We start from the raw sequence: 27778 nt of genomic DNA, 5'->3' as shown, positions 1-27778 counted from the left end.
AGGTAGGAAAACGGCGCACCTGACGGAAAAAAGCATGTGGTAAAAATTGAGAACGTACAAATCGCACAGCAGTTCCATAGTTGGGATTCGAACTGGTTCTGCAACGTTGTGAGGCACAGCTCTATCGCGCACCACTTGTATGCCCAGTGCAATTAAGCTGCAATTAAAATGCAATTGGCATCATAATGTATTGTATTGTATTGAACGTTATTGTCATTTCCGAGTATTCGCAGACCCAGAGGAAAAAAAAAACGCTTGCTCAAACCGTGTCCATTCAGGGTGCAGAAAAATAAAATGACATAAAAATACCTGTATCATTGATCAAATGACACACTTACTAACTTTCAACAGCGTTACGAACGGCAGCGGCAACAACAGTGGCTCTGCTGCAGTGTGTCAGGTTGGGGGGGTTTTGTGCGCGATAATTGGAGGGGGGCAAAGTCATTTATCAGTTATGGCCTAGTGGGAAGAAGCGGAGGAGCATGCTGCCGGGTTGCAGCCTAAATGCTATTCCCTTATCATGTATCTACACACTGTAAGTGGATTGATTGTGACCATGTATTGCCTTTCTGCTGACTGGTTAGCAAGCTACAAAAAGCTTTTCACTGTACCCTGAAGAGAGTGACAATAAACTAAACTGAACTGAATTGCACCACTATCACTTGCTAGGTTTTTATCCCGCCCCCATCTCTCTTTTGACGTCATCTTCAAAAATTCTGCCTGACCTGCTGAGTTCCCCCACCATTTTGCGTTTAGCTTAATTATGCCCCTGTCCCACTTAGGAAACCTGAACGGAGACCTCTGGAGACTTTGCGCCCCACCCGAGGTTTCCGTGCGGTTCCCGGAGGTTGCAGGTAGGTGCCGGGGGTTGCAGGTAGTGGAAGCAGGTAGGGAGACTGACAAAAACCTCCAGGAACCGCACGGAAACCTTGGGTGGGGCGCAAAGTCTCCAGAGGTTTCCGTTCAGGTTTCCTAAGTGGGACAGGGGCATAAGATGCACACTTGATAACATGGACAGAGTGGGCTGAAGACTATGTTCCTGAGTTGTATGAAGGTAAGACTAATAACCTTTATGTGACTTTGTTATCAATCCAATCAGTCACAGCCCAGTCTCTATATTAAGATGTGCAAACATTGACAAAGACTTTAAAAATATGAATTTATTTTGAAAATAAATGAACTGTTAATCAATCATATTGACAATAAAATCCACCAAATGCTTGTCCATTCACAGAACTGTGCCTTGCTTGTGTACCATTGCCTATAAAAGGATATACAACACATCCTTGTACAAATTAATTGAATCCCAGGCTGATTTTGCTATTTTTTCATATGATGAGTCCACCATTTGTTCTTATATTTTTCTGAAGCCCTATAAATCTCTCTGGAAAAGTTCTCATGGTTTTTTTCATTCTCCTGTTCTTCATTTCCAGTAATTCCTTGTGCACATTTGTGTTCAGTTAGATAGACGATGCAATATTTGTTGACCATTTTACCATTTCATGCCTTACATTCCAGTCATCTTATTTGCATCATTTCCCAACTATCTTCATCCAGATGTGTTCAAAAATTATAGCAACAAATCAGGGCACCGGGAATGGAGGAATCCGACCAAACTAGACTAACCTAATTCATGAAAAGAGGCTAGACACAAAATGTTGGAGCAACTCACTGGGTCAGATAGCATCTCTAGAGAAAAGCAATATGTGGCGTTCTGGGTCGAGACCCTTCTTCTGACCATGCCACGACGTAGATCTTTTCTTCCGTCGCCTCTGTCTCCGTGCCTTTTTCTATGGGAAGGAGTCCTCACCACCCAGTGAAGAATCCTTCTCCTGTTTTCTCTGTTCCCTCTCATCTTGGACTTCCCCAGACAGCCGTTTACCTTCTTTAGACCTCTTCATTTCTAACTGCCGGTGTGACATCAACTGTTTTTTTAATTTTAAGAGTCTGAAGAAAGGTCTCGACCCGAAAGGTCACCTATTCCTTTTCTCCACAGATGCTGCCTGACCCACTGAGTTACTCCAGCATTGAGGGGGGAACTTATAGAAACGTACAAAATTCTTAAGGGGTTGGACAGGCTAGATGCAGGAAGATTGTTCCCGATGTTGGAGAAGTCCAGGACAAGGGGTCACAGCTTAAGGATAAGGGGGAAATCTTTTAGGACCAAGATGAGAAAAACATTTTTCACACAGAGAGTGGTGAATCTGTGGAATTCTCTGCCACAGAAGGTAGTTGAGGCCACAGTTCATTGGCTATATTTAAGAGGGAGTTAGATGTGGCCCTTGTGGCTAAAGGGTCGGGGGTATGGAGAGAAGGCAGGTACGGGATACTGAGTTGGATGATCAGCCATGATCACATTGAATGGCTCGAAGGGCCGAATGGCCTACTCCTGCACCTATTTTCTATGTTTCTATGAAAAGAAGCAATGAGAATTCATGAAGATGAGGATGGATAAGAGGGGGTGGGGTTTACTAGATTAATACTAGAATAATGAGCAAGGAGAAAATAATCGGTGTGAAGATGGTTTGCATGAACACACCTCATTCTGAGGATGGTCTGGAAATGATGCAAATAAATATGTGTGGAATGTATGTGATGAGATGGATGTCTCATTGAATTCAGTCATACACCTTAGAAACAACTTCTAATTTCTGCAATGAAGAAGAAATAGTTCCAGTGGGAATTAAAATATAAAGATTGGACATGTGAGGAATGGAGAAATGTGGGATTTAGTGATGAAAGCCATTTCCTGATACAGGGCCAAAGTAGCCAAACAATGTGGCATGTTCCGAGAATAGTTCCAAGTTCAGTCTGCCAAGGACGACACATTCTCCCAGTTCCTAAACACTTTAACTACCCCTTGCATTCCCACACTGACCTTTCTGAACTGGGCCTCTTCCAATGTCAGAGTCAGGCCCAACACAATTGGGAGGAACAGCACCTCATATTTTGCTTGGCAGCTTACAGCCCAGAGGTATGAATATTGCATAGGAAGGAACTGCAGATGCTGGTTTAAACTGAAGACAGACACAAAATCCTGGAGTAACTCAGCGGGACAGGCAGCATCTCTGGAGAGAAGGAATCGAGACTCTTTTTCGGATCAATGCTCTTTTTCAGACTGAATCAGTGGAGAGGGAGATATGGCGATAAGGAATACTGATATCTCTAACTTCAAGTAACACTTGCTTTCCCTTTCTCACTGTCCCTCCCCCACCCTAGTTCTCCGACTAGTCTCACTGTGTTTCTGATTCATTTTTGACTGTATATCTCCTTGTCTCCTTTCCCTCAGCTAACTCTGAACCATTAGATATTTCCTTATCATCGTCTGCTTTCACTCGTAACCCCTCCATATCGCTGGACTCCTGACTCTCAGACTGAAGAAAGATCTCAACCCAAAATGTAACCCATTCCTTCTCTCCAGAGATGCTGACTGTCCAGCTGAATTACTCCAGCATTTTAAGAGGTCATTTAAGGCTGAGGTGAGAAAAAACCTTTTCACCCAGAGTTGTGAATTTGTAGAATTCCCTGCCACAGAGGGCAGTGGAGGCCAAATCACTGGATGGATTTAAGAGAGAGTTAGATAGAGCTCTAGGGGCTAGTGGAGTCAAGGGATATGGGGAGAAGGCAGGCATGGGTTATTGATAGGGGACGATCAGCCATGATCACAATGAATGGTGGTGCTGGCTTGAAGGGACGAATGGCCTCCCCCTGCACTTATTTTCTATGTTTCTATATATATTGACTTGTTATCTCTGAGTGTAAACTTAATTCAAGTAATTTGCATAAAGTTGTTGCAGCATTGGGGGCAGTTCCAAAGGGGATTTACAAGACAAGTGGGTCGGTTTGCTAAGAGAGGTGAAGTGGTCTCTTTTGTAATATCTTGTAGTTTGGCAGAAAATAAGGTGACCTTAGTCAAACATCTATGATGCTAAGATAGACACATAAAGCTGGAGTAAAGGGCCTGTCCCACTTGGTGATGCCGGCATCTTTGACTGGTGCATCAGGTCACCGAAAAATATGCGTTGTGATGCAGCGTGAAAACGTATAACGCGGCGGTGACGTGGCGTGTTGATGTATGATGCGCAAGGTTTTTTCAAGTGTCGCAATATGTTTTTGTCACCGCTGGATTTTGAATTGTTCAAAATATTTTGGCGACCCTGATATCGCCAAGTGGGAAAGGCCCACAATCCGAAACATCTCACATTCCTTCTCCCCAGAGATGCTGCTTGTCCCACTGAGTTACTCCAGCTTTTTGTGTCTATCTTCGGTTTAAATCTGCAACTGCAGTTCTCCTTATGATGATGCTAATGCTAAAACCGACAAGGTGTGTCAAAAATTCTTCTCTTGGAATCTCGTGAATCTCTACAATTCTGTCTCAGCCAGATCATTAGAGACATTTAAGGTGGAGATAGATCAAGATCAAGGTTTAGTTTAGTTTAGGTTAGAGATACAGTGTGGAAACAGCTCACCGCCCGCGCAGACCAGCGATCCCCGCACACTAACACTACCCTACACACACTAGGGACAATTTACAATTAAACCAATTATACTTTTTTCTTGTGTTGTCAGGTGACTAATCACATTGTAACTTAATTTTGGGCCATTTTCAATCTTTTCGCCTTATGACAGAATTGTAGAACATGATTGAGCGCAGACAATAAAGGTTTCACTTTTGCCAAACCCAACATCTGCCCAAGATTGAAATATGTGTGAACTACATTCATATTTAATGCAAGGGAATCAATGGAAAAGATGACAAAGTTATCCACATATTTCTTCATTTTATTATTTCACTTGACCAACAGTAAAATTATAACAAGATGTGATACAATTTTCTGAAAATAACATGAAAAATATGTGGGCAGAAACTGAGCCTTTATGAATGTGAGATTATTTGTGCTTTTACAACTATTACTTGAATGTTTTTAGTACTATGGTAAATAAAATCTCATATGTGGATTAACTAACTCGGAATTAGAGTAGAACTTGGGTACAGTGAATAAACGTTCATTTACGAGACTAGTGGTATATATTGGAGCAGTTAATGCCAGCAGTTCCTGCATTGTTGCCTTACAGACGAGAATACAGTGTATAGAACAACAGGTGAAAGGTTGAAGCCCCATATTGAAATAAATACTAAGGTACATTGGGTAACATACACTTTATGAATGTTAAGATTATCGTTGTGTCGGCATTTTCGGATCAGAGACATATGGATCATTACTATTCATTGTCCAGAATCTTCATTTCCACACGAATGTTTCACGGGTGAGAATCTCAATCGCTGGACATCCCCCCCCCTCCTGTAACTCTTAGTATGATGCGCATTGTGTATTTGTCCTTGATCCCATAATCAGCCAATTTTTTCTTGTCTTCCAGTTGCTCACTGCCAAAAAGCAGGCGGAGGTGACCTGTGTCCCGGACCTCTGCAGAAAAAGAGGGGGGGGGGGGGGGGTGAGAAAAGAACACGGCATCAAGTCCATCCTGAATGCCTTTTCCACCGATCACTTACCAGACTTTGTTCACCCCCCACACCCATCCACACATTGATTCAGTGTCTCTATTCTAGCTTCCTATCCCCAACAACAATCAGTCTGAGGAAGGGTCCCGACCTGAAACGTCGCTTGTCCATCATGGAGGTGCTGCCTGTCCGGCTCACTTTGTTCCCCAGCACTTTTCATTTGTAAACCAACATCTGCAGTTCTTTGCGCTGCCGTCTTTGGTAAACCGTCTAACTTCGCCTTTACATCCAGCATTGATCCCGTGCATTAGTCACACACGTAACCACGTTTCTATCGACCCCATGGAATATTGTCATTCCAAATTTGCACCCCCCCATTACAAACTGCTTTCTCGATTTCATCCCAGCCGGGTTTTGTTTTACTAGTCGCCACATTTTACTCACGGACCTATTTGCGATATCTCGAGCACTTTCTTCTTGAAACTGAGGACTGTCATCCTTTTGAAATCCTCTTCGGATTCCCCAATATCAATAGTATATGTTTCTCCGTTCAGGCCGATCACGTACACTTGAATCATTTTCGACATCGCAGCACCCGGACCGTCAACCGCTCTGTTCTCTCTTCGTTAATTCACAGAATCTGTTTAAAACTGGACTAGGTTTCACTTTTGCTTTCCACTTGTTTTCAAGAAATGCAGCATTGAGCAATCTCTGTTGCAACTATATGAGGTACAACGAACTACCATAGTCATAGTGCTTGGAAACAGGCCCTTCGGCCCAACCAGCATGTCCTATCTACGCTAGTGCCACCTGCCTGTGTTTGGCACATACAGTGCCCGCCATAATGTTTGGGACAAAGACCCATCATTTATTTATTTGCCTCTGTACTCCACAATTTGAGATTTGTAATATAAAATATCACATGTGGTTAAAGCGCACATTGTCAGATTTTATTAAAGGCCATTTTTATACGTCTCGGTTTCACCATGTGTTTGTACATAGTCCCCCTGTTTCAGGGCACAATAATGTTTGGGACACATGGCTTCACATGTGTTTGTAATTGCTCAGGTGGGTTTAAATGTCTCCTTAATGCAGGTATAAGAGAGCTCTCAGTCTTTCCTCCAATCTTTCCATCACCTTTGGAAACTTTTATTGCTGTTTATCAACATGAGGACCAAAGTTGTGCCAATGAAAGTCAATGAAGCCATTGTGAGACTGAGAAACAAGAATAAAGCTGTTATAGAGACATCAGCCAAACCTTAGGCTTACCAAAATCAACTGTTTGGAACATCATAGAAACATAGAAAATAGGTGCAGGAGTAGGCCATTCGGCCCTTCGAGCCTGCACCGCCATTCAATATGATCATGGCTGATCATTAAGAAGAAAGAGAGCACTGGTGAGCTTACTAATCACAAAGGGACTGGCAGGCCAAGGAAGACCTCCACAGCTGATGACAGAAGAATTCTCTTTATAATAAAGAAAAATCCCCAAACCCCTGTCCGACAGATCAGAAACACTCTCTCAGGTGTGGATTTGTCAATGACCACTGTCCGCAGAAGACTTCTTGAAAATAAATACAGAGGCTACACTGCAAGATGCAAACCACTGGTTAGCCGCAAAAATAGGATGGCCAGGTTACAGTTGGCCAAGAAGTACTTAAAAGAACAACCACAGTTCTGGGAAAAAGGTCTTGTGGACAGATGAGACGAAGATTAACTTGTATCAGAGTGATGTATCAGAGAAAAGTATGGAGGAGAGAAGGAACTGCCCAAGATCCAAAGAATACCACCTCATCTGTGAAACACGGTGGTGGGGATGTTATGGCCTGGGCATGTATGGCTGCTGAAGGTACTGGCTCACTTATCTTCATTGATGATACAACTGCTGATGGTAGAAGCATAATGAATTCTGAAGTGTATAGACACATCCTATCTTTCAAAATTCTTAAGGGGTTGAACAGGCTAGATGCAAGAAGATTGTTCCCGATGTTGGGGAAGTCCAGAATAAGGGGTCACAGTTTAAGGATAAGAGGGAATTCTTTTAGGACCGAGATGAGAAAAACATTTTTCACATGGAGAGTGGTGAATCTCTGGAATTCTCTACCACAGAAGGTAGTTGAGGCCAGTTCATTGGCTATATTTAAGAGGGAGTTAGATGTGACCCTTGTGGCTAAATGTATCAGGGGGTATGGAGAGAAAGCAGGTACAGGAAACTGTGTTGGATGATCAGCCATGATCATATTTAATGGCAGTGCAAGCTCGAAGGGCCAAATGGCCTACTCCTGCACCTATTGTCTATGTTTCTATGTATCTGCTCAAGATCAAACAAATGCCTCAAAACTCATTGGCTGGCGGTTCTTTCTACAGCAAGTCAATGATCCCAAACATACTGCTAAAGCAACAAAGGAGTTTTTCAAAGCTAAAAAATGGTCAATGCTTGAGTAGGCAAATCAATCACCCAATCTGAACCCAATTAAACATACTTTATATGCTGAAGAGAAAACTGAAGGGGACTAGCCCCCAAAACAAGCATAAGCTAAAGATGGCTGCAATACAGGCCTGGCAGAGCATCAGCAGAGAAGACACCCAGCAACTGGTGATGTCCATGAATCGCAGACTTCAAGCAGTTATTGCATGCAAAGGATAAGCAACAAAATACTAAACATGACTACTTTCATTTACATGGGCTCGCTGTGTCCCAAACATTATGGTGCCCTGAAATGGTGGCTATGTATAAACACTGGTGTAATTACTACATGGTGCAACCAAAATGTATAAAAATGGCCTTTATTAAAATCTGACAATGTGCACTTTAACCACGTGTGATTTTTTCTATTACAAATCTCAGATTGTGGAGTAGAGGCAATAAATGATGGGTCTTTGTCCCAAACATTATGGATGGTGCTTTATCCTTCTAAATCTATCCTATCCATATTACTTGTAGTGGCAGAATTTTCATATCTTTCAGGTAATTAGCACCCTAGCCTCTAGGGGAATATCTTCGTTACGCATGCAAGCAGTCGCAGAGACCTTCAGAGCTTCTCCATTCATAAACCTTCAACACACAGTCTTTTGATGAATATTTTCTTTATTGTTGATAGAAAACAGTAAGATACATCCAAGGTTTTTCCGACTTGTTCCAGCAATCTTCTTCGAACTCCAGCTCATTACTTCAGATATTAGAAAGCTCCTCGTGTCTCCGTAACAATGACATGCTCGACATGGTCGAAGGATTAACCTCCTCCATCGTCTCTCCAAAACTAATCTAAAAACTAAACTTCTGCGCAAGCAGTTAAGCTGCAAGCACGCCCAAAGACACGTCATAAATCCCACCCACATTATAACGAGCAGTCTAAAATTTAAAGGCACATGCCATTCACAATGACATGCAAAACAGGCCAAATGGCCACTACATTACTGTCTAAATGTGTACTAAATGTTGTGATGGTACCTGCCTCAACTACCAACTCTGGCAGGTACACAAAATTGCTGGAGAAACTCAGCGGGTGCAGCAGCATCTATGGAGCGAAGGAAATAGGCAACGTTTCGGGCCGAAACCCTTCTTCAAACGTTGCCTATTTCCTTCGCTCCATAGATGCTGCTGCACCCGCTGAGTTTCTCCAGCAATTTTGTATACCTACCAACTCTGGCAGTTTATTCCATACACTTAAAACCCTTTCTGTAACAGTTACTCTTCAGGTTCCTGTTGTCTTTCCCCTCTCACTTCAAATCTATGCCCGCTGGTTCTCGATTTCCTAACTCTGTGCAAGAGACTCTGTGCATTTGCCCAATCTATTCCTCTCATGATTTTGTGCCCATCCCTCAACCTCCTGTGCTCCAGGGAATAGAGTCCCAGCCTGCTCAACCGCTCCCTATCGCTCAGGGCCTCGAGGCCTGGCAACATCCTCGTCAATCTCTGCACCCTTTCCAGGTAAACCAACATCTTTCCTATCAGTTATGCAATGTGAAAAGATTCTCTTGGGGGACGCTGGACAAAAGAAAATTCAGAGGCATGTTCAAAGAACAAATTATTTTCTTCTTTTTGTTCCAAGCTTCTACATTTTTATAGAGTGCTGGAGTAACTGAATGGGTTAGGCAGAGTCTCTAGAGAAGATAGATGGGTGACATTTTGGGTTGGGACCCTTGGTGTTAATATTACCGGTGATCTGTCGTTGATGTGACTGCCACTGTAAATAAACATACTGTCGGGAAGCATAAGGTAGACAAAAATGCTGGAGAAACTCAGCGGGTGCAGCAGCATCTATGGAGCGAAGGAAATAGGCAACGTTTCGGGCCGAAACCCTTCTCTCCGGAGACAGTTTCACAACCTCTTCTCTAACAAAATCTCCTGTCGGGAAGCATCACAGCTTGAGTTGGGAACAGCTCTGCCCAAGTACACAAGCAATTACGGAGAGCTATAGATGTAGCACAGCGCTTCACACAGACCAGAATTCCCACCATTGACTCCATCTACTCAATTCAATTTCAATTTCAGTTTAAAAACTTTATTGGCATGATAAAAAATACATTGTTATATTGCCAAAGTATAAAACATGACATACATATTTAAAATGCATAAGTATAAATACACCTAGTCTTTATGATGCCTCGGGAATTTAGCCAACATAATCAAATCTTGTCTCATCCCGGTGATTCTTTCTTTTCCCTGATCCCGTCCAACTGAAGGTACAGAACCTTGAAGGTGCCAGACTCAAGAACAGCTTTACCCCCTCCATTAACAGACTCCTAATGGTCCTTCCATAAGCTAGTGTACAGTCCAATACACTTCTAGTACCAATGTGGACATTGGACTTTGTCAAAGGAACTGAAGCTCTACAACGCTGAACTCTGCATCTGTACCTTCCCCATTGTTCTATCTATTGTAGTTGAGTTTGACGATTGTATTTATGTAAGATACATCTGATGTGTTTGGATAGCATGTGAAATGAAGCTTTTCACTGTACCTCAGTACATGTGCCAGTAATAAACCTAAACCCAATATCTGGGAAAGCTGGACTAAGTGAAACAAAGTAGAATATTGTAGAAGAAAATTAAACTGAAGAGTTCCAGGAAATAGAAATTCAAGTCAAAAACAGAATAACACAAATTGGGTGTGGTTTAGAAGTCTGCATGCCACAAGGACAAAGGGCTGCACAGTGGTACAGCTGGTATAGCTACTGATTCATAGCACCAGAGGCCCGGGCTCAATTCTGAACTCGGTTGCTATCTGTATAGAAACATAGAAAATAGGTGCAGGAGTAGGCCATTCGATATGATCATGGCTGATCATCCAGAATCGGTACCCCGCTCCTGCTTTCTCCCAATGTCCATTGATTCCATTAGCCCTACGAACTATATCTAATTTTTTCTTGAATACATCCAGTGCCTTCAATGCGTGAGTTTCATCCGGGTTCCCCAGTTATTCCCACATCCCAAAGATGTGCAGCATCTGTAGAATGCCCTTGGTAAGTAGGGAGTGGATGTAAAAATGGGTAACATGGAATTAGTGTGAATAAGGGTAATGTTACGGACCTCCTGGGCCTTGGCAGCACAGGTAATGACGATCAGCATGTGTTCCCATCCAAGTCAGGGCTCAGAATCATTCGATAGGTCGGCTTTTGCACGAGTGACTTCCCCACTGCGCAGATCATGAGGTCATAAATTAATGATCTCAGGTTTAGCAGTACACTATGTTAATGACTTCATTTTTCATTCCATTTTGTATTTTATTGAAATTGAATCATAGAAAATAAAAATCGAAGTGTTGTGTGAACAACTTTCCAGGCAACTGAATAATTATTTGTTTAAAATATTGTTTAACGTTTGGTTATTAAAGATATTACAATGATATTGATCACAAATTATTACTTCTCATATATCTCCCAATGTGTAATTTAATATAATTCCACAATAACATTCTGATTAAATCCCCACCAACATAATCACAACATATGGTTTCCAAAGTCTATACAATACATATTTAAATGTTCAGTACAAGGACATGTACAAACACTGCCCGCTTTAAGTTAGGGTAACGTTCTGTCAACCTTTAGTTAAGTCAGATTTTACTTCTGATGGAATCACCGTAGGGCACTTTCTGCAATGCATGGCCTTCTGGGTAAGCACTGCCGCCATTGCCACCTTGTTTCTAATGTAAATCTCAGTGATCGTACAGTGTTGTTGAAGTTACCCCTTGATCGCAGGAGGTACTGAGTACAGAATTGTTTACGTAAGTACAAGTTTACATCAGTCGCTTATTGCATAAATCAAGGTGTGTCTGTAAATAACTACAATTAGCTAAATTATAATTCAAATAAATTCTTAATTCTATTCATTTTGCCCAGAGTAGTTCTGCAGATCTAAAATCCCAATCAATTAACTTCCTTTACCTACTTCTATTTATCAAATACATTTTTGTTGTGCCATTTGAATGTACTTGTCCCAAATTTTGTTTGTCCAATCCTGTCTTTCGTACATTTTATTTTAAAAAGCATTTATTTTGAATACATTTCGAATAACATTACAATTGAAAACGGCCACTTCTTAATGGACCATTAATGGCCTATTTTTGAATATCCATACATCAATTGCACATGTTATTCCCCTTTACATGTGAGTACCTTTAAAACTAAAAAAACACAAGAAGGAATTTTTTGTCTACCAGAAATACTTGCAGTTAATGAGGTTCTCAATTATGCTCCCCCAACCATTATATATACACTGTAGAAGGGTGTAGAAAAATGAAGAGATGTTTATCGTGCAAAGATTTTTTATGCCTTCATTAATTCTTATCCAGAGCATTGAGTTACAGAATTGTACAGCAATTGCACTGTCTATTGGAATTTAAAGAGGGGTTTAAATTTTGTTCCAAATTACGACGTGGAATGTAATTTTGAGGGGGAGGTGCGGGCACATTGAGATTGTGGTCTGGAATGTTATGTGGATGGAAATTTGGAGTGCGATTTGCAATCTTATTTACGTTCTTTTTTACAGTCTGATTCCATACAGGTATACGCGTTTGCCTTGGGGCCACAGGTCTAGAACAATTAGTGGAGTGGGTGGATGATTTACTGCAAATTGCCTCTGTCTGAAGACAAGCAAAGCAAAACTCCACATGGCATCTGATGCACACCATGTATTTGCACATGTCTTTATGCTCTATAATCATCCCACAAGTGGGGCAAGCGCGGACCTTAGGACAACTCTGAACATTGCTCGCGGATAGGTTTTTTCTGCCACAGTTCTCTAAGACTTGCAGGTGGACGTTAGTGCAATGTATATTGTCGCATCGATCAGAACGTGGTGCTGGACCTTCCCATTCCAGCAAACATTGCCAGCAAAATTCAAAAGGGCTGTCATCATTGGCCATGCAGATTGAACAATCCACTGCCAAATTAGTCAGGTCTTTCCGTTCTACACAACTATCGCATCTGGGACACTTGAAATAAAATATAGATAATGAAATTAGCAATTAAGACAATACACGACTGATAATCCATTTAATAAAGAAAGGATCTTCGCATTTAACTATGTTCCTTCAAAATTATTTTCATCCCATCACCTGCATTGACATATTTTATCCATTCAATTAAAGGATTGCTGCATGTTAGGTATGAAATTATTATCACAATAATAAAATATAGGCTGGCACCATTTCTAAGCGATTAACTAAACACTGGTTCAGTCAGAGATTTCTTGGGGTGATATTCATCTGATATTTAATTCTATGGTCAAAGAGGTTTCTACCACAGTAAATAAGTGGAAGTGTCCCTTTACATTGCTTTACTGTGCAACCATTCATCCTCTTTGTGATATCCAAAATATAAAGTAGAAAGTGATTTCCATCTTATTTCCAACAGCATAAGAAAGAAGAAATGAGGGAATGGCTTTGTTTGGGGAATTCGCGCAACTACAAGGCTAAATAATATATAGGCTCTCAAGGGTATTGGTGATTTAGGGTGGCTGGGTGTTTTATGAATTAGGTGGGTAGTGGGCAGGCAGTTAATTGATAATCAGAACCTCCTCAGCAACAGAAGTCCAGGATAATTTCTATATTTTGGATAGAGACAAAATGCTGGAGACTGTCGGTGTCCTTGGACAAAGTCGAGGGGAGATGCATAGGGCCAGGTGTTACAGTTCTTGCAGTTGCTGGGGAAAGTACCTGGGGAGGGGGTGGGGGGACTTGGGGGGGTGGGGACGGGGAAACTTTTTAAAAACTCTTACCTCGACGGAGATGGGCTTTTTCCCCGTATCGTATCTCTGTCACCATTGCGGCCTAACATCGAGGAGCTGGTTGCCTCCGCTGGAGACAGATTTCGGGAGCTCCACCCGTGGGATCCTGTGGACTTACTGTAGTGGAGCTTGCGATGATCCCTTTGCCAGGGATCGACCTCTGAGCTCCAACTACGGGAGCTTGCGGACTTTAACACCGTGGAGTTCGCAGACTCTGGTTAGAGATAGACTTTGAGAGCTCCAACCGCAGGAGCTTCGATCGCCCCGACGCTGGGGCTTTGATCGTGCCGACCTGGGGGCTTTGTCCGCCCCGACGCGGGGGCTTTGATCGCCCCGACGCTGGGGCTTTGATCGTGCCGACGCGGGGGCTTTGATCGCCCCGACGCTGGGGCTTTGATCGTGCCGACGCTGGGGCTTTGTCCGCCCCGACGTGGGGGCTTCAATCGCCCCGTATGCGGATGGTTCGACTGCCCCAACCGCGGGAGAAAAATGAGGGAAGAAGATTAGACATTATTGCATTCCATCACAGTGAGGAATGTGGAATCCGCTTTGGTGTTTGATGTTTATGTTAACTTTTATATAGTTGTGTGTCTTGTTGCTTTTTTAGTATGGCTCTATGGTAATACAAATATCACGGTACCGTAACTGGTACACGAGCCAATAAACTACCTTTGAAACCTTTAGATGATTGACAGGAGTAAATAATAAATGCAGAACCATTTTGTACCCATCAGAGCACAGATCTCTACGTCAAAAACAACCCTGAATAGATAAAGGATAAAAGAGTACTGAAAGAAAGGGGGACACAGTGGCCTAGCGGTGGTCCTACTGCCTTCCAGCACCAGAGACCCGGGTTCGATCCTGACCACTGGTGCAGTCGCAGAGTTTGTACGTTCTTCTCGTGACCTGTGTGGGTTTTCTCCAAGATCTTTGGTTTCCTCCCACACTCCAAAGATGTACAAGTTAGTGGGTTAATTGGCTCAGTATTAAAAAAATGTAACTTGTCCCAAGTGTGTGTAGGATAGTGCCAGTGTGTGGGGATCGCTGGTCGGTGTGGACTCGATGGGCCGAAGGGCCTGTTTCTGAGCTGTATCTCTAAACGAAACTAAACTAAAAGGATAAAAAATAAGCAGAGATCTTAATCACTAGGAAATCAAAAAAACAAAACAACTTGTGTGTCTATGCTCTGTATTTGAGGGTAAATAGAGGCGTTGACACCTGATGCTACGGTGAGGAGACTGAGTGGAGGGAAACTGTAGAATTAGGGAGGCTGATATTCTCTTTGTGACTCTTCCTTGATCTTAGTTCAGTTGGGATGGCAGTTGGTAGCAGGAAAACTTCCAGTGTCCCTGTAGACTATGCATGTGGGAGATGCATCATGGTGCAGCTCCTGTATGAACAGGAGAGAGAACTGGAGCTGGCCGAGCTCAGGATCATCCAAGGACATCGAGAGCATCATAGATAATAGTTATAAAGTGATGGTCACACCTAAAGTACAGGAAGAAAGTGCTGTCGATGGGTGACCACCAGGAAAGGAATTACCTGAGGAAATATTAGGTAAAAGAGGGTACAGAAATTGTCGGAAAATAAGGAAAAATAATATATTGGCCGCCTTTTCCAGAAAAATGAGTCTCTGGGAAACTCTGAAAAAATTCAACTTTATTATTTATTTTCCCCCCAGAGAATTTCTGAAATATGTTTGCCGCCTTTCCATGCATATCACACCATCGCTCACATCTCACAACATTTCAACTTCCTCAGTTTCAGTAATGATACATATTTAGGGTAAGATGCTGGCTGGGGTTTACCTGTTTGTATTCACAGTATTTTCCAGCTGAGAGAAGGGTAAGCTTCTCTTCAAATACCTGGCGTTCCTCTAGGGACAGCAGGGCACATGTACGAACCTCTGGGTATGACCATTCCTTATTACACTTTCCATTAGTCCCATGCGTCGAAGCAGGGCAGTGGAATTCCAAGTGACCCTGGAAAATAAGTTGAAAATTATATTGCAAATAATTGTCCCTATTTAACAATCGATTAAAAATGGATTAAGTGTGTGGTATAAGAGAATGGATTGTCTCTGACAGCCCACCTGGTCAATAAGGCAGCGACACCACTCAGTGAGTGAAATGGGGTCCACGGCATGCCCACAGGACATTTCCACTCTGAAAACACCTGGCTCATCATCTCCTGCAACAGAACATTTCATTAGAATCACTGCAACACGTGCCTTAGGAGTAAAGAAAAGTCCAGCCACAATTTCGCAACAAGTGTTTTTAACAACTTGATTAGATGAAACAAAACGGAATGGTTTGGGGAAATTTGATTTCCATTGGTTATAAAACAGCTTTGATCCGAGTGTATCGTGGTGTGATTTGAAAGGGGTTCGGAGCTTTTCACCACTGGAGAACATAGACCAGTATAGCAGAGGAACAGGTCATTTGACCACTGTGTCTGCACTGACCATGATGCCAAACTAAACTAATTCCATAATTCAGTTTTGTTTACAGATGCAGCATGTAAGCAAGGCCATTCGGCCCACAGAGTCCACACTGGACATTGGGCACCCATACACTACCCCCATGTTATTCCACTTTTGCATTCTACACACTAGGGGCAATTTACAGAAGCCAATTAACCTCCAAACCGGCACTTATTTTGGAGTATGCGAGGAAAGTGGAGCACCTGCAGAAAACGCCTGCAGTCACAGGGAGAATGGGCAATGATTGATCACTAATACACTAGAAAAACAGTATATGCCAAATCGACAAATGGGTAAAACAAATGCTCAAAAGCAAAACCAAATGTAGTTGTAAACAAGTGTTAGCCTAATATTTGACTTTGCACATAAAATATTAATGGACAAAAGATAAGTTCTCTATCTGCACACTGGGGGCAATTTACAGAGGACCATTAACCTTTAAACCCCCGCAGCTTAGGAATGTGGGAGGAAACCGGGGCACCCAGAGGAAGCCCACACAGTCATGGGGAGAACGTGCAAACTCCCAACAGACAGCACCCGCAGTGAGAATGGAATCCGGGTGTCTTGCACTGTGAGGCTGTAACTCTACCGCTGCGCCGCTGTGTCTGTCAACACATGGTCCTCTATTTAGATAGCCATGCGTTCTCTTTTCTATCTCAATGCCTTTTACACTTTGCCATCAAACCTGCTTCTATTAGCACCCCTAGCTGTGCATTCCCGGTATTCGCCTCAAAATGTCAAAGGATTTCAAAGTAAATCGATGCTTCTTTAAAAACACCTACATCATCCTATCGCCAATGTGATTTGACTATCTATTAAAAATAATAATATTAACCCGGGTCCAAGCCAACAGTTCCCCTACAACAGCAAAACAAGTAGAGAGACAAGGCAAACGGTTCTGTGGACAGGCGACGATTGGGGCAGGGAGGGTTCCTCAGACTGATGGAAAAGAGAGGTGCTGACGGGATGGGGGGGTTGAAGTCACGATTTTACTGCACGGCTAAATGAACAAGCTCACTGGCTGGGATACAACAGTCTCGAAATACCAAGAGAACAGTTTGGAATATTAATAACATTTGCTCTATAACATAACGCTCTCTGAGTTCACCAGCTTCTCTCCATCCAAGACTAGTCCACCAGGGTCCAGACCCAGCCGGGTACCCCCGTTCCTTCCCAGATTCCCGCCCGCCCGCTGACAAACCCCCTGAGAAGCCTCAGGAGATCCTGGATGATTGAAGGCGGGCTAAGGGCTGAGAGATTCATCTCCCACTTTGGTCAACCCTACCCCCGGGCTGGGTCGCTAAATCTGGGACCAATACGGGACATTGGAGTGAGTCACCCACGTCTCAAATTTGACCAGAGGGACAGATTGTCATTAGAGACACAAGCAACTGCAGATGCTGGAGTCCTGCGTTAACCACAAGTTGCTGGAGTAACACATTGGGACATTCTCTAGGCAGCATCTCTGGAGCACATGGATTTCCCGGATCCCTTGTCGAAACGTCGCCTACCCAAAACCTCCAAAGATGACTCCTCACCCGCCGAGTTGCTCCAGCTCTTTGCATTAACATCAGACTCTGGCAGAGTCTGTTCTTATTTCCTTGTGAATAAGTATTTTTACCTGTGATATCGTCCGACCTCTGAACAAATTTCAGTTGGTAGTTATTGGCAAGGTGCTGCATTTACTTGGCTGATGTTCCCGACTGACGCGTCTGTACTAAAGCGGCGAGTTTTGTCGATCAAAAAATCAGACTGCAGTTTCCCAACCGCACGAAGTGAAATTCGAAGCATCTAACCACTCCCATCAGAAGACTGAGATTTATTCCGAAAATTTGCACCCAGGCGCAACGCTTCCTTGTACCGGTAAATTCTCCTCCTTTTTCAAGTTTTGGCTGTACTGCTTTTTTTTCTGTTAAAAATATCCTCCCCATCTCTAACAATAACGACCTAACCGCATTCCTCTGCTCGTTCCATTGAACAGTGAAACAGTGGCCCATCACGTCTGCGCCGTCCCTGATGCCAATTTAAATTAATATTCTTTGACCGAACAATGGCTATTCGACACCTATCCATGTATCTGTCTCGATGCCTCTTAAACATTACACTTCTAGCACTGCCCCAGGCAACGTATTCCAGGCACCTACCACCCTCTGCAAAACAGACGTGCCAAATACATGATCTCCTTTGAGCTTTCTCACCTCTTACGGTCAATCTATGTCCTCCAGTATTTAGCATTTCTACTATTCTATCGTCCAAGAAGGAACTGCAGATGCTGGGAAATTGAAGGTACACAACAATGCTGGAGAAACTCAGCGGGTGCAGCAGCATCTCAGGAGCGAAGGAAATAGGCAACGTTTCGGGCCGAAACCCTTCCTCAGCCTATTCTATCTCTGTCTCTCATAACATTATCCATGTCCACCAGGCCATCTCTCAGCTTCCCACACTACAGAGGAAACACTCCTAGTTTGTCCAACGTCTTATCGCTAATAAACTCCAAACCAGGCAGATTCTGGTGAACATCTTCTGCAAAAATGACACACAATGGGGGAGTAATTCAACTGGTCAGGCAGTATTTATGGGGAATATGGACAGGTTTCTTCTCCCACAGGCGAGGAGTAAGGAAATTGGTGAGCAGTTGCAGAACATTCTGGAGGGAGTTTTCTCTACGGAACTTAACAGAGTGTCTTTGATGAAATACGAGGGAGGAGGAATGAGGTAAATACAATTGACATGGACCCCAAAGGATGTTTTATTAAAGTGCTATTTGACAGGCTAACATGGAATTGTAGTAGACACAGACTGCTGGAGTAACTCAACGGGACATAGAAACATAGAAATTAGGTGCAGGAGTAGGCCATTCGGCCCTTCGAGCCTGCACCGCCATTCAATATGATCATGGCTGATCATCCAACTCAGTATCCCGTACCTGCCTTCTCTCCATACCCCCTGATCCCTTTAGCCACAAGGGCCACATCTAACTCCCTCTTAAATATAGCCAATGAACTGGCCTCAACTACCCTCTGTGGCAGAGAGTTCCAGAGATTCACCACAGGCAACATCTCTGCAGAGAAGAAATGGGTGACGTTTTCGGTCGAGACCCTTCTTCAGACTGAGAGTCAGGAGAGAGAGAGAGAGAGATAGAGATATGGAAGGGCAAGGTGTGAAAACTAAAGATCAAAGGAAAGCTCAAAGAAAATGTAGAAAGGATCATTGTTGGCTGAGGCAAGGTGACATCGAGGCATGCATTCAGTACAATGACATCAGGAGGACTGAAACTAGTTGGAGAACTGTGATGGGGGCGGGATGGACCCTGACCCTGAGCCCCGCTCCCGGGACAATCCCGCCGTCACCCCGTCCATCTACACGCCCGGAAACACAGCGATAAACGGAGCTGGCGCGGCGCGGCGCCCGGTCACCAGTACCCCATTGACCTGTTCACCGGATCCTCCAGTAACCGGTTTCCCTGATACCTGATACCCAGTGACCAGTGGCCCAGGTCGGTGGGGGATATATCCCCACATTTTTTGAGGAGGGGGATATATCCCCCCATTTTTTTGAGGAGGGGGATGGCCTGTATTATTATCCCCCAGTTTTTGGAGGTCGAGCAATAGTCACCTGCTCCTATCCCTTTCACACCCTCCCCCTTCTCGGTCTCTCCGCTCGTTCGCCCGGTAACCCCGAGGCCAGTGACCAGTGATCGCTCAGCCACCCCCACCACCCGATATCTTACACATTACAACAGAAGGAGGTCATCAGTCATCAGGTCCATGTTAGTTCCAGGTAGATCATTAGACCAATTCCCCCTTCATATGATTATTTACCAACCTGATTTATTAGAACTTGTAGTTAAGTGAGTGAGTGCTGACACAGAGTGTGGTGGAGCTGATAGGGGATTCGATTGGGAGGGGATCTGTGCCCTCAGATACATGTGTGAAATTATTAAACTTCCTCTGACATTCAGTCCATGTCCTTGATTCTTCTTCTCAGCTCAACATTCATTAATGCTTCCAGCCAGAGACACCTGGGCTTGCTGGACATCCTGGGCTCCATGGAACTGCAGATGCTAGTTTACAATAAAAGGTACAAAGCACTGGAGTAACTCAGTGGATCAGGCAGCTACACTGGAGAACATGGAAAGGTGATGCTTTGGGTCAGTACCTTCTTCAGACTATAACCATATAACAATTACAGCACGGAAACAGGCCATCTCGGCCCTACAAGTCCGTGCCGAACAACGTTTTTTCCCCCTTAGTCCCACCTGCCTGCACTCATACCATAACCCTCCATTCCCTTCTCATCCATATGCCTATCCAATTTATTACTAAATTATACCAACGAACCTGCCTCCACCACTTCCACTGGAAGCTCATTCCACACCGCTACCACTCTCTGAGTAAAGAAGTTCCCCCTCATATTACCCCTAAACTTCTGTCCCTTAATTCTGAATGTTACAGCGGCAGGCGCGGGCACACCGCGACGCCCTGTGTCTCCCTTTCAAGGGAGATGCTAAAAATGCATTTTGTTGTCTCTGTACTGTACACTGACAATGACAATAAATTGAATCATTTCATTTCATGAAGTCATGTCCTCTTGTTTGAATCTTCCCTATTCTCAAAGGGAAAAGCTTGTCCACATCAACTCTGTCTATCCCTCTCATCATTTTAAAGACCTCTATCAAGTCCCCCCCTTAACCTTCTGCGCTCCAGAGAATAAAGACCTAACTTATTCAACCTATCTCTGTAACTTAGTTGTTGAAACCCAGGCAACATTCTAGTAAATCTCCTCTGGACTCCTGTCAGACTGATTGTTCATAAGTGATAGGAGCAGAATTAGGCCATTTGGCCCATCAAGTCTACTCCACCATTCAATCACGGCTGATCTATTTCTCTCCCTCCTAACCCCATTCTCCTGCCTAACCTCCAACACCCTTAGCCAGGTGTGGTGGGGGACAAGAAAGCTGAAAGTGAGGTGAGGGCAGGCCAAAGTCTAGGAAGTGGTTGGTGGATACAGATGAGGAAGGCCACAGATAAGAGGGAAAGAGTATGAGATAAGGATAGAAAAAGTCCAAATTGTGAAGACAGGGGAAGGAATATAGGTGGAGTAGGAGTTACTCAAGGCATTAAGATATGAATTGTCAACTGCACAGTTTTAATCATAGAGCCATGGATACATACAGCATGGAAACAGGCCCTTTGGGTCACCAAATGCATGTCGACCATCTATTACCCATTTACCTAATCCCACACTAATCCCATTTTTATTCTCCTCACATTCTCATTAACTCTGCGATAGACGCAAAGAGATGGATTAACTCAACGGGTCAGGCAGCATCTCTAGAGATACCTCTCTCCAGAGGTGCCGTTTGACCCGCTGAGTTACTCCAGCTTTTATGTGTCTCATCAACTCCACTCTGATTCTGCCACTTATCAGCACACCAAGGATAGGTCACAGATTTACACCTAGCCAACTAACCTACTAACCCACATTCTATGAATCGGGGAAACCCACATAGTCACAGAGAGAATATGTGAAGTCTACACAGATAGTGGCCAAGATCAGGACTGAATCTGGGACTGGATATTCAATATATAACCATATAACCATATAACAATTACAGCACGGAAACAGGCCATCTCGGCCCTACAAGTCCGTGCCGAACAACTTTTTTCCCTTAGCCCCACCTGCCTGCACTCATACCATAACTCTCCATTCCCTTCTCATCCATATGCCTATCCAATTTATTTTTAAATGATACCATCGAACCTGCCTCCACCACTTCCACTGGAAGCTCATTCCACACCGCTACCACTCTCTGAGTAAAGAAGTTCCCCCTCATATTACCCCTAAACTTCTGTCCCTTAATTCTGAAGTCATGTCCTCTTGTTTGAAGTATGAATGGAAATATCATAAGTATGAATGGAAATAAATAATTAGCCATGTGTTTTGAGGAACATACGTTCTGCTTTGCATTTATTTCAGGAGATCTGGTATCTGCTGTTGACATTCGCAAAGGACTGATTTCAAGAAAATTAGTAGTTCAAGATAAAGAATGATTTCCTGTCATTAACAATCAGGACAGCGTTTGGATACGACTTGGGTAAACAACTCTATGGATATTGAACCAGTCAAGGTTTTGCTGTACATTTGTACAGTGGTCCAAGAAGAACATTGATAGTTACAGAAAGCAGACTTTTATTTTAGATCTCACTTTTGATTATACACATATAAGTAAAAAAATGTTAAACATTTTCATGGAGATATTTTAATTATTAAAAGCAGCAATTCCACATAAGCAATAATATTTTAATCATTTCATGAGGCTAAGTTTCTCATTTCAGTCTACAGTTTTGTGTGATACCCACTAATAGATTTTTATTTCTTCTGCCATGCCTTCGTGTAGTTGACAATTTCCTGGAAAAGAGTGTAAAAAAAATTAGCGTTTTCTGTGTAAATAGTAAATCTTGGTTTCCATACTTTGATCAGTACAAAGTTTGCACAGATCTAGTCAAAGCAGATAACTTGATCATGTCTTTCATTTATTCGACAAATGCTTTAAGCCCTTCTGGTAATTTTAATACAGTGATATTATTGCTGGAAAACATTCAGGATGTATTTTTTAATCAAAGGCTGTTAATTTCTGGACTGAGCTAGTCTGGAATGCTTGTTTGAAAATGTGAATTCAGAACACATGATTGCAAATGTTAAAAACAAAAACTTCAAGTTAAGCACACAAGCACAGATTGTTGCATTTCCCCTGATACTTGTCATGGAGACTACTCCTGATGGTGTGGCATGGGCTGATGCTAAGTTTATATTGGTACCTGTTCATGATGGAAAAGTAAATGCAGAACATAGAAGACAGAAGGGGCAGCATGGTGGCACAGCGATAAAGTTGCTACGTTACAGTGCCAGGGACCCGGGATCAATCCCAACTACGGAGCTGTCTGTACGGAGTTTGTACATTCTCCCCTTGACCTGTGTGGGTTTTCGCCAGATGCTACAATTTCCTCCCATGCTCCTAAGATGGACAGGTTTGTAGCCTGAAGATAGACATAAAAAGCTGGAGTAACTCAGGAACGGTGACCTCGAGACCCTTCATCAGATTTGTAGGCTAATGGCTTGGTAAAATTATAAATTGTCCCTAGTGTGTGTAGGATAGTGATAGTTTGTGTGGATCGCTGGTTGGTGCGGACTCGGTGGGCCAAAGGGCCTGTTTCCATGGTGTATCTCCAAATTAAACTAAACTCAACAGTACAGTACGGGAACAGGCAAATCAACACACAATATACATGCCAAACATGAAGCCAATCTCTCCAGCGTGCAAGTGATCCATATCAATCCATCCCATGCCTGTCCATGTGCCGATCCAACAACTGTTTAAATGCAAGGTACACAAAAAAGCTGGAGAAACTCAGCGGGTGCAGCAGCATCTATGGAGTGAAGGAAATAGGCAACGTTTCGGGACGAAACCCTTCTTCAGACCCGAAACGTTTCGGCCCGAAACGTTGCCTATTTCCTTCGCTCCATAGATGCTGCTGCACCCGCTGAGTTTCTCCAGCTTTTTTGTGTACCTTCGATTCTCCAGCATCTGCAGTTCCTTCTTAAAAACTGTTTAAATGCCCCTATTGTGCCCGCCTCCTCCTCCTCCATCTCTTTTTCCTAAAGCAGGTTGGCCTGGCCTTACACCCTTCTCCCCTTCTTCTCACAGTTCATTTCAAACCCTCAACAAAATGGCATTAATCTAACATTCACCTTCTCTTAGTAATTTCTATAAGATGCATAAGAAACACAGACTCACTTTCTTGAGGTGAAGTTGTCCGAGAACGCAGATTATTTGTTACTCTTGCAAAGATCTCTGACAGGAATTTCCAAACTGTTGTGAAATTCTTCCCTGAGCCTTCAGCTGCTGCTGGGTAGTAAACAATGGACAAATAAAGCAGTGCTCAAGGTTGACAGCAACAATTAATTCAATCTTGAGGAAATCATTAATAGAGGAGCTTTTGGTGTGAGTCTCTTTAATGAGGATATTACAGGCAACCTAGTCTCCCTAGTCCTCACCTTTCACCCTCCCAGTCGTCACACAGCACATGTTGCCACCTCCACCAGGATTCCACCACTAGCCACATATTCCCATTTCCACCCCTTCCTGCTTCCCGCAGACATTATTCCCTCCGCAACTCCCTGCTTAACTCATCCCTTCCCACCCAAACCACCCCCTCCCCAGGTACCTTCCCCAACAACAGCAGGAGATGCTTCTCCTGTCCCTATTCTCCCCCCCTCGGCTCCGTCCAAAGACCCCGACATTCCTTTCAGGTGAGGCATTGGCTCACTTGCATCTATTCCAACCTCGTCTACTGTGTCAGCTGTTCCAGGTGTAGACTCCAATATATCGGTGAGACCAAGCACAGACTGGGCGATCATTTCGCTGAACACCGTCACTCAGTCAGCCTTGGCCTACCTGATCTCCCGGTTGCCAAATACTTTAACTCCCCTTCCCATTCCCAGACTGACCTTTCTGTCCTGGGACTCCTCCACTGTCAGAGTGAGGCCAAATGCAAATTGGAGGAATAGCACCTCATATTTTGCTTGCGCAGCTTACAACCCAGCGGTAAGAATATTGAAATCTCTAACTTCAAGTAACCTTTGCATCTCCTCTCTCTCCCTTCCTCCCCACCCTCGTTGTCGTACTAGTCCCTGCTTAGATTCACTGTTTGTATGACTCGTTATCACTTTCCCCATGGCCAATAATGAGCCATTGTGGGCTCCACCTCTCCTTAGTTGGAAAGGCACAGAACAGAGAATTCACTCTGTGGTGGAGAACTGGTGCAGAACATTGAAACATAGAAACATAGAAATTAGGTGCAGGAGCAGGCCATGGCTGATCATCCAACTCAGTATCCCGTACCTGCCTTCTCTCCATACCCCCTGATCCCCTTAGCCACAAGGGCCACATCTAACTCCCTCTTAAATATAGCCAATGAACTGGCCTCAACTACCCTCTGTGGCAGAGAGTTCCAGAGATTCACCACTCTCTGTGTGAAAAAAGTTCTTCTCATCTCGGTTTTAAAGGATTTCCCCCTTATCCTTAAGCTGTGACCCCTTGTCCTGGACTTCCCTAACATCGGGAACAATCTTCCTGCATCTAGCCTGTCCAACCCCTTAAGAATTTTGTAAGTTTCTATAAGATCCCCTCTCAATCTCCTAAATTCTAGAGAGTATAAACCAAGTCTATCCAGTCTTTCTTCATAAGACAGTCCTGACATCCCAACGTTATGGGACCTCAAATTTTGAGGTGAGGAGGGAAATACAATATTGTTTTTTTTAAACATGAAATTGAAACTTCAACTCATGGGTTCAACTCATGTGATGTTCTGTAAATAAATTACTTAATTGGATAAAACAATGACTGAATTGAATTCTACACATCACCATACCTGATACGCTGTTTCTTTCAATCATTCTGTACATAATCAAGTAGGCTGTTTTAGACCTGCAAGATAGGATGGAACAACATATGTCCCGTTTCTTTTCAAATTTGAATTAATATGTGTATTGTTCATATTAAACTATTTCACTTCACTTTCCTTAGCTTTACGATTTACTCTGCTACCCGAGTTATTATTAATTACTTTAGTATTTTAAACATTCCATTAGATTATGCGCACATCCTATATTTAAGGCCTTGTGCTATTTTAGTGAGTTATGTCAAGCCTCTTGCAGAAATCACAGAACAATAATTATTATAATTCAAAAATACATTGACATTGCAGATTATTGGATAGGTGGATATGGACTTTACCTCAGAGAAATGTCCTTTCCCCTCTTAAAGGGATATCATGATTCATTCACAAAGATCATACAAAATGGAAACAAAAAAAAACTCATGAGGGTTACAAATCTTGATACGATTAATGTAGCGATTATTGAAAAATAATGCAGGAGAAAATACATAATGTATTTTACATTATAAATAGATAATGTCAAAGGGAAAATGCATAATGTTTGCATTGTGCTCTGAGCTATGCTCACTTCCTCTTGGTTGCTCAACCTTGACTGCAAGATGTATTAGAGATGGTCACTATCCACCGTGGCACTATCCTTTCCCAGCTGACCTCTAAAATTCCCACTGCTCCTCCTTCCCGGCTCTGATCTTCCAGTGTGTGGCTAGACCCTACTTCTATCCTTCAGGAGTCAATTGGACCTTCACCTGTTGGCTCGCTCCATGAGCGCTACCTTGATCCCAGGTGGCACATTGCCCTTTGCTGTTACATGGTGTAACAGCAGCTCAATAACAGCTGAAGCCTCAGTCTTCAGGCATACTAAGGTTTGCAATGGTAAGTCCACAACTGATATGGTTTATGGGGACCTGTTGTGCCCCGTGTCAATTTTGATGTTGCTCCATCAATAAGAATTGGATTAATTTGGGTCTGTCATTTAGACCTGGGCTCACAAATGAAAATTGATGCAATGCTGATGTAAGAACTTGCATCATGTGCTATGATTCTGGTACAATGTCAAGTCCAGATGTTGAAGGTAAATTGAGTGTTACTGTCCTGGTTCCATTTCATCTGCCTATTTTGGAGCAGCATAATAGGGCAACATAGTGATGCAGCATTAGAGTTGCTGCTTTACAGCATCAGAGACACAGGTTCGATCCTGACTATAGGTGCTGACGCTGTCTGTATGGAGTTTGTACATTTTCCCCGTGATGATTTGAGATTTCTAGGGTTGTTGTGGTTTCCTCCCACATTTCAAAGATGTAGATATAGATATAGATATGCCATTTATTGTCACTATACATGTACAGTGAAACTGAAAGCTGCTCGTACTCAGTGCATACATACAATTTTACACAAAAAACAAGAAACAGAAAAACAAAACAGAAGGGAGATGGGGGGGGGAATAGGTGCACAAATTCTACGGCGCTACATACATGTACAGGTTTGTAGGTTAATTGGATTCTGTTAAATATCCTAAGTGTGTAGGATAGTGCTAGTGTATGCAGTGATCATTGGATGGCGTGGACTAGGTGCACTTAAGGGATATATCTCTAAAGTCTGCAGACTCTAGAAGCTTTGTGCCATTAATCTATTTATTTCCTTTCTCTCTCCATTTTTCACATTCCAGAGCACAAACCAAAACGATAACCGTCATAGAAAATACATCATAACAGCTTTGCTGACATAGTTACCTGCTCAACAGTTCTGTCATTAAAGCAGTACCAGTTACCATCTTCAACTGATTTGATTTCAGCGTAATAGTGTCCACCACAAAATCCCCCAACATGGTGCCAAATTGCAAACAACTCATACTTTTTCTCCTAAAAGAAAGTACGGGAACAAAAGATGTAATTTCTTGTTTTGTGCAAGATGAATTTCCTGAATGTTGATTTTTAACTTTTCTTTGTTTTCATGGCTAGAATTCCTAGATTTACACACTCTAACAGGACAGTTAGTTGTAGGTAGTTGAGGCCAGTTCATTGGCTATATTTAAGGGAGTTAGATGTGGCCCTTGTGGCTAAAGGGATCAGGGGGTATGGAGAGAAGGCAGGTACAGGATACTGAGTTGGATGATCAGCCACGATCATATTGAATGGCGGTGCA

At 43.1% G+C, this 27778-nt stretch overlaps 2 protein-coding genes across 7 annotated transcripts in view; both read right to left on the bottom strand.

Annotated features, from left to right (window-relative positions):
- The window catches only part of LOC129703169 (uncharacterized), a 30639-nt gene extending 24447 nt beyond the window's left edge, over positions 1-6192 (bottom strand). Inside the window, exon 1 of the mRNA XM_055645335.1 lies at positions 5910-6192. Within this exon, the coding sequence (XP_055501310.1) occupies positions 5910-6048 (139 nt within the window). The 5' untranslated portion in view covers positions 6049-6192. The remainder of the gene's footprint in view (positions 1-5909) is intronic.
- Positions 6193-10767: 4575 nt separating this feature from the next.
- The window catches only part of LOC129703753 (ubiquitin carboxyl-terminal hydrolase 47-like), a 36770-nt gene continuing 19759 nt past the window's right edge, over positions 10768-27778 (bottom strand). For 2 of the 6 annotated variants that reach the window (XM_055646455.1, XM_055646456.1), the window contains 7 exons: positions 27367-27495; positions 25975-25997; positions 25610-25665; positions 23974-24084; positions 15786-15883; positions 15502-15675; positions 10769-12899 (listed from right to left, as the gene is read on the bottom strand). In XM_055646455.1, the coding sequence (XP_055502430.1) occupies positions 12267-12899; positions 15502-15675; positions 15786-15883; positions 23974-24084; positions 25610-25665; positions 25975-25997; positions 27367-27495 (1224 nt within the window). In that variant the 3' untranslated portion in view covers positions 10769-12266. Of the gene's footprint in view, positions 12900-15501; positions 15676-15785; positions 15884-22116; positions 22587-23973; positions 24085-25609; positions 25666-25974; positions 25998-27366; positions 27496-27778 lie in introns of those variants that run through there. The other 4 variants (XM_055646454.1, XM_055646453.1, XM_055646458.1 and 1 more) reach the window with 4 other exon arrangements.

This window comes from Leucoraja erinacea, chromosome 14 (genome assembly GCF_028641065.1).
Source record: "Leucoraja erinacea ecotype New England chromosome 14, Leri_hhj_1, whole genome shotgun sequence".
In the NCBI taxonomy this organism is placed as follows: domain Eukaryota; kingdom Metazoa; phylum Chordata; class Chondrichthyes; order Rajiformes; family Rajidae; genus Leucoraja; species Leucoraja erinaceus.
Note: the sequence above shows the minus strand (reverse complement) of the source record. Positions and strands in the feature narration are given on the sequence as shown.